At 38.3% G+C, this 16319-nt stretch overlaps 1 protein-coding gene across 1 annotated transcript in view; it reads left to right on the top strand.

Moving 5' to 3' along the window:
* Nucleotides 1-2124: 2124 nt before the first annotated feature.
* Nucleotides 2125-16319, top strand: part of Ndg (Nidogen) — a 52927-nt gene continuing 38732 nt past the window's right edge. Inside the window, exons 1-2 of the mRNA XM_089236991.1 lie at nt 2125-2603; nt 9592-9728. Coding sequence (XP_089093117.1) covers nt 2406-2603; nt 9592-9728 — 335 coding nt within the window. The 5' untranslated portion in view covers nt 2125-2405. The remainder of the gene's footprint in view (nt 2604-9591; nt 9729-16319) is intronic.

Genomic DNA, 16319 nt, shown 5'->3' with positions numbered 1-16319 from the left:
CACCTACCGTTCTTTTCAAGCAGTTTTTAATTTACATACACACACAAAGCCACAACTATGGAGAGCGGGTCCACTGTATCGAGTGCTGAACTATAGGGGGCGCCGAATTGCCCCTTTAACACCACTCCTTCTAACCTTTCCTTATACGGGGACGCCAAAAGCTTGCTAGCTCCAGTTAAAAAAGTATCCAGCTGCGGCCCTGTATGTACCTTAAACCCTGCAACATACATACTGATGTACACGGCCACAACGACATGCGTGGTCAGCCGGGGCAAGCACGCATTTTGGCGCCCCGTTTTAATATTGAAGGAGAGATGAAGTGTTAACATTTGCGCTCCTGTCTGGCTCGGAGTTTGGGGCATCAGTCAGTGCTGTCTTAACGCATGGGCCCACCCGAGCACGGTCCGGGTGCCTCAAGAGAAGAGGGGCCTCCCAAAAATGAGAACCGATTGAAATTTTAAAGGATTTACCATGTAGGGCCTCCTAAAAACCACTTGGCCCGGGGGGCCCATAATACTCTTAAGACGACCCTTCATAATGTTGTATCATAATGTTTTTTAAAATTTGATTTTTTACAGTTTTTAAAACATGAAATTTTCAGAAATTTCATTCCGATTTCCTATCTGAATTTTTTTTTTCCTGACCATCAAAAGAAATATATATTTTTTTAAATAGGTGAAAATAATTTTTTCCTTTTTTCCCAAAATTACAATTATTATGCTTAATTTCCATTAATTAGAAATTTAATTAATTGGAAATCTACTTTAATTACAAAGAAAAACGTGCTAAATTCATGGCCAATTTTTTTAAACTTCAAAAATATGTTATTTAAATTAATTATGATGATTCCAGTCATGATATATAATAAAATTTGTGCGATTTGGTCACGAATCGTAAAAGCATCAAAAATGGGTCAACTTGTAGGCTGTCTTTCTTCTACTCTGAATTAATTTCAAACGGCAAATATTGTTACAGAAAATTAAATTTCATTACATGAATATTTTTATTAGTATATACAGTAAAACCCCTCCTTTTTGTGAACACGGACAGGACAAAAAAATGAAATCCATGTAAAATGGGTGACCGTTAAAAAGAGGCTTGAAATTCATACCTTTATATATTATACAACTAAATTATTATTTGTCCGTAAAAGAGAGAGTATCCGTTAAGAGAGGGTTTTACTGCAATGCAGCTTATGAGCACGAATTTGCATGCTAGCTGGAGCCAACTTCAGCTTGGCGAAAATAATTTAGCCAATCCCGAGATGTCACGTGACATTAAAAAATAAAAAACCCCGGTTGCTAACAGCAGTGTGTGTTTCACGCGAAATTCCACGGTTGCTGATAAGATCAACCGCGCCAGCCGAACCGTAGTGTGCCGGCAGCCTAAAGCTCGAGTGCGCTGAACGAGGCCGTACTGCGCACTCGAGCTCTAACAGATTAACAAATAATAGACTCTATTCTGATAGACCTGCTGACGGACACCCTAGTCCCTGGGGGTCACAGAGGGAATGTTCCTAATATATATATATATCTTTCTATTTTTTTTGTTTGTTTTGTGTTACTGTTTTTGTCTTTTTGTACCAATTTGTCATGTTTTTGTCAAAATAAAAGAAATAAAAGATTGAAAACCCCTAGTATAAAGACTAGAAAAGTTGTCACTATTGATGACACGGTTAGTACATTCATCTCATTTGCGTCCTCCTCCTAAAAATGAAACGAGACAGGATTGTGATTTTTTTTATACATTTGATTTTATCAATCTGGGCTATTTTCCTGCAGGTATTAGTGGTTTTATTTACAATAACCATAGTTGATGAAACCAGTGATATACTTCCTCTTTGATTTCAATTTTTTTTTCTTTTTCTCTTCTCTTCCTTCCTCTTCTCAAGTAACGTTTCATGAGGATGATCTCGATTATTGAAAGATATTTAGTAATATCAACGCCTGATTACGACCGAAGAGAACTTCAGCCGACCTTGTCCATCAAGGACTCGATTCGGACATCACGGACAATACGAGTTCGAACCGATTCATTATCGGAGCAACGACAAACTCCAGGGAACACGTTTCTTGACTTTTGCGATAAGCTTTCGTTGATTGGCGCCAATGGGAACGGAAGTTCATTCTTGTTGTCTATGAACTCATTTTTTGATGCAGCTATTGAACGCGCGAACGAGCGACTGAGTAAATGTTTGCTGATCCACGAGCTCCGCCACGATCAGATTGCCGCGCAACCGCTGAGAGATGTGCCTTTGACCGCCCTGTGATAGATAAGTGACCGAAAAATCTCCCTCGAGAGAGAGAGAGATTACTTAGAAAGCGAAATAGCCATTTGCCTTCTTCGATTACGAAGTGGCTCTGATAATAGATAGACTTGGACCAAAGAGGCACTGATCCCCGGTGATGGCTTCCCGTGCATGGCTTCTGCTATTTTCACTGGCAGTTTCTTTATTCGCAGCGCATGTCGGGGCACTGCCAAAGTCCGAACTTTTCCCGTTTGGCACGGAACAGTACCTGCCGGCTCAGGATGACGTCAGCTCTTCAGAGATATCCTTGTCTGTGCCGTACGTGTTTTATGGAAGCTCGTACCGAGGAATCTACGTAAGTAAATAGCAACAAGATTTTCTCAAAATTTCGTTCGCGATGCTTGGAAATCCAAGTACAGTACATACATATAAAGCCAAATGAGAGGATAATTTCAAACAGAATGAATACATTCAAACTCCGTGGCTGATCTTACCCAACCAGTGATATATTGGCGTAATACTGCGGCAGATACGTATAATATGATATACGGGGGAGGGGCGCCATAGAACGGTGTCCTCCTCCAGCATCAATAATGGAGCTTATTATATAATTCATACATCATATATATGTAATGGCATCATCATCATCATTATCGTGCACTTTCCCACACAGCCATTAAAGCCTATCTTCGCTTATGGCAACAAGTCATCAACTATGATCAACATCTTTTGGGCCAGTGGTTTCCAATTGGAGGTGCCTCGACCTTTCCCCCCCCCCCACGGGATCCACGACCCAATTACAGAATTATAAAAAAAATTAACGGTGAGTTGAAAAAGTACATAATTTAAAGAATTGAAAAGAAAATCTTTAATTAAATAACACACAAAAGCACCACTGTAACGTTGGTAGACTGCGGTAGTAATATTGTCATGATTTGACAAAAAGTTTACTTGTGGTGACATCATTTAGTAGGAGTATGCAACATTATTTTAGTTCTTTTTTAGTCCAGTAGATGACATTGCTATCGCATCACATTTACTAGTACCGGATAGAATGTTCTCCATCGTTTGAGAACATTCTTCTATGGCTGTAGTTCTTGCTGCCAAAAATAAATTGGAGGTTCATACCCACACACACACATGGCAAACACCAAGATTTCTGGGGGATTCCACATTTTGGGAACCACTGTTGTAGACTACTACTACTGCTACTAAACCACACATGTACCTCGTTCATATTCCTCTGCGGAATTTCTAACGAATTGGTACATGTTGGGATGTGCATGTCTGTGTTATGAACCTAACGTGATGCTTGTTTCTATGTAATGCTCCTTATAGACTGTTGTAGACTTGAAATCCCCTAAAACTTCATTCTTGATCATCCACATTGAACACCCTGTAAAAATATTAGAAGCACACTGCTTCCATTAAAAGAAAGACATGCCATTTAAGTATACTTTCAACCTCTTTATGTTACTAAGAAATATTCCAGCCACCTTGTTGGGCAATTTGTCTGTTGTGGCTTCAGTTTCTTTTCTTTTTTTTTGTATTTATTTTGATATGGTAAAAACGCCTATCAGCATACAGCTGAAATATATATATGACGTAAAAACCAATCAAAACTTTATGGCTACAGGGCCAGACTGTAGGCCAGCGGCCTAGTGGCCGTACCGAACCACTAAATTTTAAGGGCCGCAAATCAGTCTAAAAATACTTTGATTATATTTTTAATTTAACTTCTTAACAAAGCAGTATAGTCGAAACCAAGACAAAGAACCCCTAAATACTTTAACATTGATACCCTCTGATCTAGGTTTTTACCGAGGCTCCCTGCTCAAACAAAGATGAGGAAGAGTTGCAGATGGATATGGTGTCCCGGGCGCTTCTTTAATCACTTATTCAAAATTTCACGAGGTGGGGGGGGGGAGGGGTTACAAAATTCACACTCGCTTCGGCTGTAAGAGTTTCTAGTTGCGTCCCTGGGTAGATAATCGGTTCTCTATCTCCACCGCCCTCACACTATGGTTCCCTTCAGACTGTAAATACCCTTGATTTGATGTTGTAGAGCAGTAGTTCTGGGGGCACACTTGGGTCCGTTCCTGTCCGACTGCCTCAATAATTTCATTAATCAAAACCTTTTTGCGCTTTGTATCATAAAGCTTGACACTAAACTACAGTGGATAAATGAAAATTCGTATAATATAGACGCAAAGTGAAAATTTTTAAACATACGAGACCGAAGCGAGAAAAAAAAACGGAAAACGTATTTTAACATATTTAAACTCCAGGAAAATACACAAATATTTATGTATTTTAGGCGTGATAAAATACCAGTTAGTTCAATCAGGAAAAAAAAAGTCTGTCACGAAAACTCGATGTAGAGGAGCCGTGCTCGATTATCATCAATGAAATCGAACAGCATCTTATTCTCACGAGATTGTTTTTCGAAATAAAATAAAATAAAAGCCTTCTGAGATTTAAGCTTATCTCGTTTGACTTCTGATCTGTAACGTCTCGAAGCCGATTCCTAAATAAACAAGCCACCCACAAAACAACGGCGACTTTTCCACGAGGTCGTAGGTCGAATCCTTGTTTTGTTCGTTTTTGATGACTACGTGAAGTGTGTGCGTGTCCTTCCCGCTGTTAGATGACCAGGAAAAAAAATCATTGCTATTGATCAATGATAGTTAAGTACCAAGCTATAATTACAAAACCATGTCCATATTGTTTTTCAAATTAAAAATTTACACGCGAAAGAGATTAAGGGAAACCCAATTGTTAACCAAATGGTCATCAACCAATCCAACAAATTTCTCTCTTTAAGCCTAGATTCCACTCGTGTCAAGCCTGGCTCAATAACCATTCGCGAATATTTGCCTTCCCCGATACAAAGAAGTAGTAGCGGCATAAGCTGGCTGCACACTGGCCCAGCTCAGCCCAATATTCCTTGGCAAATATTGCTTCCAGAACATTCTCTGTGTTGCGACTGTTAGAGCTCTTCAACCAATGTGTGGCCAGGCGGATTGGAAGATAGGGAAGGAAGGCGGCACCTTTGACTCGGGTTGGAAGCTGAAAGGTACTTGTCGTTCTGTTCGACCAGCCTTTCAATACTTTTTGCATCCTTCGACATTTAAAGATCAATGCCAATGATGAAGCGACCAAATTACTGGCCCATGACCAACCTTAGAACGTATTGGACCAGCCTGGATACGAGTGTGACCCTGGCTTTAGAGAAATGCACCAATTTTTCTGCTTTGTTTCTATACGTCAGGCATCTTCAACCCGTTGCTCGCGAGCACCATGGTGCTCCCTAAGTACCCAGAGTGCTCGATGCTTGTGTCCGATTTCATGCTCGCGAGCACTTGATCAACGTTCCAATTAAACACCTTGGAGGAATTGTGCATTCAAGGTGTAAAATCATCGTCATTTCATGCATTCGTATGTTAAACGTGCCGTAAGGGTGCTCTTCTTTCGATAGTGGATACAGACACTGCTTGCTACTGGAAAAAGGTTGAAGATCTCTGCTATACGTCTATCTCATCCGTTCTTAATGCATTCCAGAGATATCGACGCTAAACACGTGAACAAAAAACTCGCGTTGAACACCGTCCACAATTTTGTTAAAAGAACTCGCAGCTGCGGGGAAGTGTCAAGTTTTTGAAACCGATTTCACTTTAGAAGTGATTTTCAAGCAGAATATACTATTACCACTACTATGTAACTGTTCATGCACCCCATACATATTCCTCTACAGTATTTCTAACTAATTGGTACATGCAGGAAAGTGTTGGGTGTATATGCCTGGCCTTAACGTATTTATGCTGCGCTTGTTTTCATGTTCTGCTCATGCTGAAGCAGAATAAGATGCAGTATAACTTGATTAACCGAGCTTCAATCCACCAAGGCACGTGGTAAGATCAAATCCCTTTCACTGTTTCAGCTCGGTGAGTTCCTGTAACACCTGTAACAAATGGAAGAGAATTGTGGTGTCAAGGGGAAACGTAACTGAAAGATTTGAAAATAACGAATCGGTCAAGATGACCTCCTTTTATATAGTAATGGAAAACCGATGGTCGGAGACTAGAAACGAAACCATGCATAAGTTGAAGAGTTTTGTGCTAAGGTAGACAAAAAGATTCGTCAAGCTGGATGAAGCGATTCTTATTTATTTATTTAAGCAGCAACGTGCCCAAAGCATACCTATCTCTGTTGCGATTTCGCTGCAGAATACATTGATGATCTTAACTGATAAAAATTGGGTAGTAACGAGTCGTTCACGGCAAATCTTAGAAGAAGTTACATGACGGAGATTAGAGCTGGAATAGCTATCATCAGATGAAATAAATTTTCTTATGATAAGGGGTTTCTGAATCCCCGACATTCTGAGATCTCTGGGAACAAGAAATTATGTTTCATCTTCATTTTTCGTAACTATTAATCGGTTTAGCCCCTTTACGTGCAGAGGGAGGTATCCATGCGCAGACCAGGCCAAATAAATGCATTTGAGCTCTTCCTTCTTTGTTTTCCTCTTATCGAGACCATCTTCATTGGCAACACATATAAACGAATTGCTTTTGTTTGTTTTTGGAATTGTTTTTTTCCTTTACCTCAGTATTCAGTATTATTTTTGTTTTTCTTTTCTCCGTCGCTATGGTTTGACGAGTAAAAAGAAAATGCACCATTGCATATAGAGAAGAAAAAGTAGGCTGGGAGGAATGGGTGAAAAAATGGAAAACCTCACACACAATCACCTTTGTCCCCTCCCCCATATCTATTCAATATTAACAAAGGTATTAAACATATTAAAGCTTTTTTTAGGTATATCGTTATTATTTCTATTGCATATCGTCCAAATTTGTAGCCAATAGCCTGTTCGTAAAGGGAGTTAATAATACTGAGGATGAAATACAGCCAATCCGCTCCATGGTACGGAGCAGTCCCACTAGGCCAAGTCTTTCTACTGTATTAATTTATTATGTAAAAAATTAAAAAACAAAATAAAGTTGATCTCCAGGTGCTAAAGCTAGAGCTGTGTCGTCTTCCTTCCCCTCTGTAGAGGCTATAAATATTCAATATCTGAGTCATCGTAAAATGACTGCAGAAGTTATGCAGTTATGCTGCCAAATTATGATAATCCACACCGATTAGCTAACTCTTTTAATACCAATTTTATTGATCGGGTGAAAAATGATGATATAAACAATCAAGAGAGCAATTTTACTCATATTGAAAATTCTAATATTAATTCATTTGTTCTTCGAGAAATTGACTTCACACAACTTGATAATTTAATTAAATCACTAAATAATAGAAAACCTGCGGGAAGTGATGGCTTAACACCCGGAATGCTCAAGATTATCTACCGTCACCACCCATCGGTTATAATTCATCTGATCAACAAATCTCTAAGTACCATAATTTATTTTACTTAACTCAAAAAATCTATTGTCACATCCATATACAAAACGGGTAACAAAGAGGATTTTAACAACTACAGACCTATTTTAATATTACCTGTTATGTCGAAATTAATAGAAAAATAGGCTAAACAACAACTCAATTCTTATTAAAAAATTTAAAAGCTATTAATTATTACTCGCATAGTCAATTTGGTTTTAGAGGAAAAATGAACACTGAAATGACTACGACTAAAAATTTATGGATTACATAACAAACCATATAAATAATCATAAAAAGGTAGCAGCTGTGTTTATTAATATTAGCAAGGCATTTTCATTCAGTCAATTGGGATATTTTATTAGAAAAACTTGAAAATATTGGAATAAGAGAGAGGCCTTCCCCTTGGCTGGTTTAGATCTTTTATTACAAATAGGAAACAGTCGGTAAGAATTAATAACAGTGTAAGTGATTTTAAAATAATAAGTACAGGTGTACCCCAAGGGATCGGTTTTGGGACCAATACTTTTTTCAATTTATATAAATGAAATACATAATGTTAATATTTCTGGTCATTTGGTGTCATTCGCAAATGATACTGTCTTAATTTGTACTGCTGACATAACTGAAGATTTGATAAAAAATCTAGAAAAAGACATTTACACCATTAATAAAAGAATTAAGAGCCTTCGGCTACAGCTTAACGCAAGTAAAACCAAATGGATGCATTTTAATTTTTACTGAATCTAAATACACAGACAACTGAAATTAAATTTCATGAATGTGATGATTTTCATCCTGATACTATTTGTAATTGTTTGCTTATATAGAAAGAGTAATAAATTATAAATATCTTGAATTAGTTATCTCGTCAAATCGAAATGAAAAGATCACACTACTTCAATTGTCAATAAACTAAGAGCAATTATGAGTTTGATGTTTTAACTAAAATCTATTATTTTTCATACAACAGTTTGAGAAAAGTGTTCTATGCATGGGTATTCCCACACATATTATATGGATTAACTGTCTGGGGGAGGAACATACAAAAATTCTATTCTATCTTTAAACCGTTTATATGATTTTTTCGACGAGGTATTCTACACATTAACAATAATTTCTAGCAATGCGATGTATCACTAATTCATTTTAACGTACGTCCACTTTATTTATATAAAGTATTGCTGTTCATGTATAAAAATCCTGACTGATATCCCAACAGAGCAATTACACAAAGAAGTACTATGTGAATGACCATAAGAGTGACTTAGAGCATGTGTAAATACTTAAATGATCAAAAGAGTGACCTAGCAAGGAACCATGTCAGTGAGCAGTCAAAGGAGTGATCTAGAGCTTGTGCAAGCATGTGAGTGACCGAAATACTGTTCAAGCATGTGAGTGACCGAAATAGTGTGCATGCATGTGAGTGACCGAAATAGTGTGCAAGCATGTGAGTGACTAAAGTAGTGTGCAAGCATATGAGTGACTAAAGTAGTGTGCAAGCGTGTGAGTGACTAAATGAGTGACTTTAAAAGTGTGCAAGCGTGTGAGTGACTAAATGAGTGACTTTAAAAGTGTGTGAGCATGGGAGTGACCAAAAGAGTGACTTATAAAAAAAAACACAGGTGTACTTACTGGAGGGAAGCCAAGCAGAGGGTGACGAATTCGAGGGAAGATTAGTGAAGAAAATTAGACTAGAAATTAGACTAGACTGGAAGAAGGGCGGCAGAATTTGTCTGGGCCGCAGGCGGCAAAATCATAAATGCGCCTCTGGGTGTAACATGAAAAAAAAAATCATATTTTAAAAGCTTTCGCAAAATTTTTGTTCCTTTCGGATGCTCCTAAGAAAAAACTCGTTACAATTATATTTATGTATAGTATTCTTTTTCGAGTTCAAGGACGGTCTCAAAGATACGACAATGCATACTGTGTATATTTTTCTTTAGGTGAACGACAACGGCTTGCTTTCGTTCCTCACTGAAGTGCCATCTTTCTTCAACGCTCAGTTTCCTCTGACGTATCCAATCATCGCACCTCTATATTCCGACGTCGACAACAGGGAATCCGGAAAAATATATTACAGGTAACGAGAGCAAAGGGATTTGCCTTCTTTTTAATTAATTTTTTTCGAAGAAATTCACAAACAAATACAAGTTTCGAATTATCTTGTTAAGAGACACCTTTTATGATTATTGTCCAAACCTCATGTCCTGTTTCATAGGTTTGTCGGGTCTTAAGACGTGGCCGTCATTTCATCGTGGGCCCTGTGCAAGTGATATTCAGGGGCCCCTATTTGGCAGAAATTACTAATTTGCATATTTACTATTGAACTTCACAGTACCAGACGTCATAACCATGAGGCTTCCGGGCTCTGCTGTGGTGGGCTCAGACACTTAGATGGCACTGTTTTTTAACCTTGGTAAGGCATGGACGTCTTCATTTGGGCATTCGTAACTGGCTTGTAGATTTAGTTATAATTCAATTAACACCTGTGCGAAAATAAATTGCGGTTTGACTATGAAGCATATTTTGCTTGCCCAACACCCTTTCCTCAATCGGAATGAAAATCTTTTTATACGAAATTGAGCCAACCAATCTATTAGTTAGAAATTCTCTCTGAATATGGAACAGGCATGGCCCCCTACAAGGGTGGAGCTGGCAGGGCTCCAGTCCGGGAACTCGAGGCAAGTCTTATTTATTTTATTTTTGTTTTCACACTATACAGGGTGGTAACTATCGACCGCCAATAATTACACACGTGATTCCATGTGATAAACTAATATAGAAAAGTGTTTTCCGGATCAGACGAATATTAAGTGAGTTATAAGGTTTTGTGACACGTGCCATTTTTCTAACGGTCAGTATATGCCAAACTCCGAACGAAAGTACATCTCTCCACCAGTAGCGGGTTGTCACTTCTTGAAAAAATGAACTAAAATATTCAAGGATGTAAAAATTCTAAGGATGTAAAAATGGTAGCTGGACGAAAATGTGATTGATGGAAACAGTGAAATAACAACGATTCAATCAGAAACTTTTAATCAAACATTATTTTTCGAATTGGCATATTAAAAAAAATTGTTGGTTTCGGATTTTTCTGTTGATTACATTCGACACTGATTTTGATATGCTTCGAGTATATCAAAATATATATGTCGATACTGATTTTATTCTCAAGGATATTTCAGTGATTTCAGCGTGCTTTTGGGGCACTGAATCTGACTGGTTTTATTAGATTGGCTCTAGGTTTTTGAGTTAGGGTGAAAGCTGAATTTCAATGGTAATACCATAAGCAGGGCGCGGATCTAGGGGTGGGGGGAGGATGATCACACCATCACCCCCCCCCCCCCCCAAGCAAAATGCTATAATTCATGAAATTTTCGGAACTTTCGTATGATAATATTGCATTTTCAATCATTCCGTTGAAAATTACCTGTACGTTTTTGTTTAAATAACAAATTCAAGAAAACTTCAAATAAAAAATAGGAAAAACCAGTACATTTTTTCGCAAAATTAGGGGCGGAGAAAAAACAGAAAAAAAATCGGGACGATCCTGGAAAATACGATATCATTATATACCTTCAATCCGGTATAGTTTTCCTAGATTTTTCTAAAGCATTTGACAGGGTGAACCATAATAAATTTCTACTAAAACTTTCAAACCTTGGTCTAAACATTCAACTGCTGAAATGGGTGGAGGCCTTCCTCATTTACCGTAGCCACTTTGTCTCATTCAAGGGCCAGAACTCCCCATTTCTTCATGTTTCTTCATGTCAAGTCTGGCACACCCCAGGGTTCGGTCCTCGCGTCATTACTATTTCTAATTTATATAAATGATCTACCCGACTCCATAAACTGCCGTATCAGACTCTTCGCTGATGATTGCGTCATTTACAAAACAGTGTCCAATTTTTCCGTCCAAGAATCCCTCCAACACAACCTTAACATTATTGCCGGATGATGCTCAACCTGGGAATTGCCCTTCAACTCCTCAGAAACAGTTTTCATGGAAGTCACCCGTAAAAAAGAATCCTCACAATTTCCCTCTTACTCGATAAACAATTCATTGATCTCTGAGGTTTCCCATTATAAATACCTGGTCATTTTAATTTCTTCCGATCTCCGCTGGAATCCTCACGTTGATTATATTTTTAATAAATGTCCCCAAAAACTCTTTTTCCTTCCTCGTAACCTGAAAAAATCTACCCGTCATGTCCGTCACCTCTGCTACCAGACATATATCCTCCCTGTTCTTTCCTATGCTTGCCTGTAAAGTCTGGCATCCCCCATACCCAAACCAACATAGAAATTAGAATCTATCCAAAATAAGTGCACTCGCTTCATTTTTAACTGTTAGTCTTCGTCTGTCTCCATATCGGAACTCAAGCGCCAACTCAATATCCAACCGCTTTCCTCTCTTAGACTTATTTCTTGTTTTACTTTTCTTTCAAAATCCTCCATGGGGTTTTTAATATCGACACTTCAAACATTCTAATTAAACCCTCGAATTTCTCTGTTAGACTCAACCATTCCCAAAAATTACAGCCCATCTTTGCTTCTTCAGATTGTCACAAATTCAGCTTCTCCCCAAGAGCTATTATCGACTGGAACAACCTACCACAAGTATTGTAGATAGTACTACGACTTCCCAATTTCCCTGTATCATCAATCGTCATTTTCGTCATACATAAATTCCGCGTCCTCTTGTATAGGCATCGGCCAAACAATATTAAATAAATAAATAAACTACGAAAAAAACTAAAGGATGTATGGTCACCTCATTCACAGTGACCAAAAAAAAAACAAACTCATTTATTATTATTATCCTTTTGTAAAATCACCCCTCCCAACAGCGAGCTCTAGATCCGCTTAGTACAGTGATCGGCAAACCGCAGCTCGCGAGCCACATGCGGCTCATTGGCCCCCTAGAGTGTGGCTCTTGTACAAAAAAATACCACTTTCGGGTTAAAATGTGCGTGTACGTGTTGTGAATCTAACGTGAAGTTTGTTTCTGAGACTTTCGAATTTGAGACCTTCCGAACTCGGAAGCAGACAACTTGGCTAGCTAATGTTTGCTTGTCGTGCCATGCGTGAATTTTTAAATATTGTGTACCTGATTGTGTGTGTGTGTGCGCGCTTACTGTGGTGAGACTCTTAACGGTGAGAACGGCTTGTATTCGCGCCTTGAAATTGAGAACAGCAGTAAACCAACTTCAGTCAGCCATCGGTGAGATTTAAACCTATGTCTCACAATGTAAGTACGTTTGGAAAACACTACTACTATTACTTAACCGAACATGCACCTTGTACATATTTCTCTACGGAATTTCTAATGAACTGGTACATACCATAATGTGTGTCCTGAGTGTATGTGTGGCCCTAACGTATTTATGATGTCAGAATCGTGCTTGTTTCATGTTCTGGCAGGTACAGCCATCTGCCTTCCCTGGTTTGAAGTGAAAATGGTTAATGCTTGCATTTTCATGTTATGTTAGTACAGCGGAACATCCCCCTAACGCACATTCCCAGTTAACGGACACTTCTTTTATCCTCAGTCTCGTGGAATAGGGCTTTAATATATTTCACTCCCCGTTAGCGGACACTCCCGTTTCGGACAGTAAAATCGGGCAAACTCTAATTTGTTTTCAAACTAATTTATTAATTTTTTCACCATAAACCGGGAATCTGTCATATTCAACTAGGATTATGTTTAATCCCAAGCTCGTGTTGGTAAGTATGATAAATCATCAATAAATTACTTTATGAACTGATCATGACTATGGCCCAGGATGGTGAGTTCGAATGGTAATGTTGGTTTTGTTTGTTTATACGTGCGAAGAAAGCCAGCATTGCAAGACTGATATTGAATGTTCTATGACTATTGAATGACTATTATGAATGTTTTATCTTCTTCACTCTTCTATTAATTAAATTCAGTTGTTATTGCAAAATATACGTCGCGCACGTATTATGTGAGGGTAAACATAATTAGTTGGTTTATTGAAGAGAAGAAAAGTTTTTAATATATTTATTTAGACTTTCCCATTTTATTTGGGAAATGTGCATAATCACTGGTAAAAGTGATAAATGTAGGGAAACTTGATCAAACTTCTTTAGTCTTTAGCGATTGCCCGGGCGTTGGACTAAAGGGGGCGCCGAATTCACCCTTTAACTGCACTATCTACATACTACTTGGCACGGGGGTGCCAAAACGATTGCTTGCCCCGACTTACAAAGTATTTAGTTGCGACCCTGCGCAACATTATTAGAGCGGGCAATTGTATACTTGTGTGTTTCGTTAGTGAGTGGTGAGCTTAAGCGTATTGTTCAGTTGTGATATTAACTAGTGAAAATGAATGAATTCACAGATGTTCGAGTGTTTATTGTGCTATAAATGGCCAGATGCTACGAATATGTTAAAGCAGCGTGGCGAAAGGAGTTTCGCAACAAAGTAATGGCCGGACAAAAAGACCTATCACTGCTGCCGACACGATTGACAGCGACGTCTGCTCACGTGTAACGAATGGATTCCAGAATCGTCTCACTGCTGTCCTTGTTAAAAAAAGGCAGTCACTTCGAACCTCTTTATCATTAATTGCCCACTATGTAATTTCGATATGTATCATTGAAATCTTTTCATCACTCATTTGTTTTTTATTTTCGATTTGTTTTAAAAATTACCCGCTGGACCACCTTAAATGTGTGGTAAAAAAAATTAAAATGTATAGGATCAATTAAAAATATAATCAACGTGAGGATTCCAGCGGATATCGGAAGAAATTATAATGGGAAACCTCAGAGATCAAAGAATTGTTTATCGAGTAAGAGAGGGAAATCGTGAAGAATTCTTTTTTACGGGCAACTTTCATGAAAACTGTTTTTGAGGAGTTGAGGGGCAATTCCCAAGTTGAGCATCATTCGGCAATAATGTTAAGGTTGTGTTGGAGAGATTCTTGGTCGGAAAAATTGGACACTGTTTTGTAAATGGCGCAATCATCAGCAAAGAGTCTGATACGGCAGTTTATGGAGTCGGGTAGATCATTTATATAAATTAGAATCGAAGCCAAACGTCGTATATAAACGAGGTTCAACTATGTGTCATACCTCTCCATCACTGTCCGCATTAACGGACAGAATTTTTTGGTCCAATGGGTGTCTGTTAGCGAGAGGTTCTACTGTATAATACAGTATGTATTGTGTTGTAGGTAAGGAGATTGAAAGACTTTTTTTATATATGACAGACCCGCTTACATTGACGTCTCGAAGTTGGGAAACTGCAGAAAACCAATTTCAGCCGACCACGACTGTACGTCAACGGGGTTCGAACCTAGATTCTCACGATGAGAGTCCAGCACGATGCCCACACTACAGCACAGCGGTGGATGGAAAAAACTCCTGTACGGTATTTTGGATCATAATTCTGTGGTCAGATGGCAAAATGTCACAAGCCACTTTTCCCAAAAAATTGAGTTGTTCACATTCTGGAGTCTCGTTCGTTAAAATTTTGGAATAAGGTGACAAAATTTAGTCCATCTCTTTCGGTTCATGAGGAACGAACGGAAGCAAATTTCAATAAGTCAAAAAGCCACAGTATCACAATTTTACAAACTATTGTCTACAAATTTACCCTCCTGAAATGTTGAAAAAGTAACTTATTGCATTTTGCCATCTGAGCACAGAATTTCTCACGAATTTTGGATAAAATATGGTCACAGTAGCGTGTTAGACACTTGTTGTGAGAGATGACTGTGGTGTGCCAGTCACAGAGGCAGCCGAAGTCAAAATCGAAATGAAAACAAGAAGTGGAGTGAATAGAAAAAGTTTGAGTTGTCAAAGTCGTCCTAATTTACTATCAGCGGGGTTTGTTTTCTTTTGTGGTAAGTCCCAGCCAGGGAATGGTCTCTGCAGCCGATAGCCCTGCTTAATTCAACTGTAACTGTAACTGTAACTGTTTTGTGGTAAGTACGAAAAATTGTGTTAATGTTCGTTCTCTGTCCCAATTTTTATAATTTAACATAACTCAAAATCGCTGCGTACGTATTTGCGATTCTTTATAATAATCAGTTAAGAATATATGTTCTATAATATTCAATGTGAAGTGTTAGGTATAATAGAGATAGAGGGTCGCCAAATGCACTCGGGTTTTAACTAGTTTCTGGTGAGATGATAAATGAATGAAAAAATTGATATTTGTGGGAATTTCAACGCCCTTCATGGAGTTTCTAAATGCAAAAATGCTCACCAGGGTAATCTTAGCAGCATCAAGCTTCCAATCTCCACGTGTGCTGGGGTCCACTACAAATTGGCCGCAATGGATAATAATTGCTAGGTTATCAGAGGCCTCTGGTCATTCAAGAAGCCCAGGCTGGGGGTGGGCGCATGGTAGCTAAAGTCATGGTTTGAGACAACCCTGCTTTTCAAAAGTTTGATCAGCATTAATTGGCTTGACTTTCTGTGATTCCCAACTTCAAGGTGTGAATAAGAGTTGATAGATCCTTAAAAAATTTCCTGCCAAAATCATCCTCAAAAGTAGTCCAAAATATTTCAAAAATATTAGCCCGAAGATTTCATTTTAATGAGGTTGCATTGCCCTCTCTTTTGTAGGGAACCTATTAGATTTGGTGAAAATGCAGTTTATTGAAATAAAAAAGTTCATTTAAAAGTTGAGACCGCT

The sequence above is a fragment of the Pholcus phalangioides genome, unplaced genomic scaffold (assembly GCF_987345545.1).
Source record: "Pholcus phalangioides strain wild (caught in Gottingen) unplaced genomic scaffold, Ppha-v1.0 ptg000009l_1, whole genome shotgun sequence".
Taxonomy (NCBI): domain Eukaryota; kingdom Metazoa; phylum Arthropoda; class Arachnida; order Araneae; family Pholcidae; genus Pholcus; species Pholcus phalangioides.
Note: the sequence above shows the minus strand (reverse complement) of the source record. Positions and strands in the feature narration are given on the sequence as shown.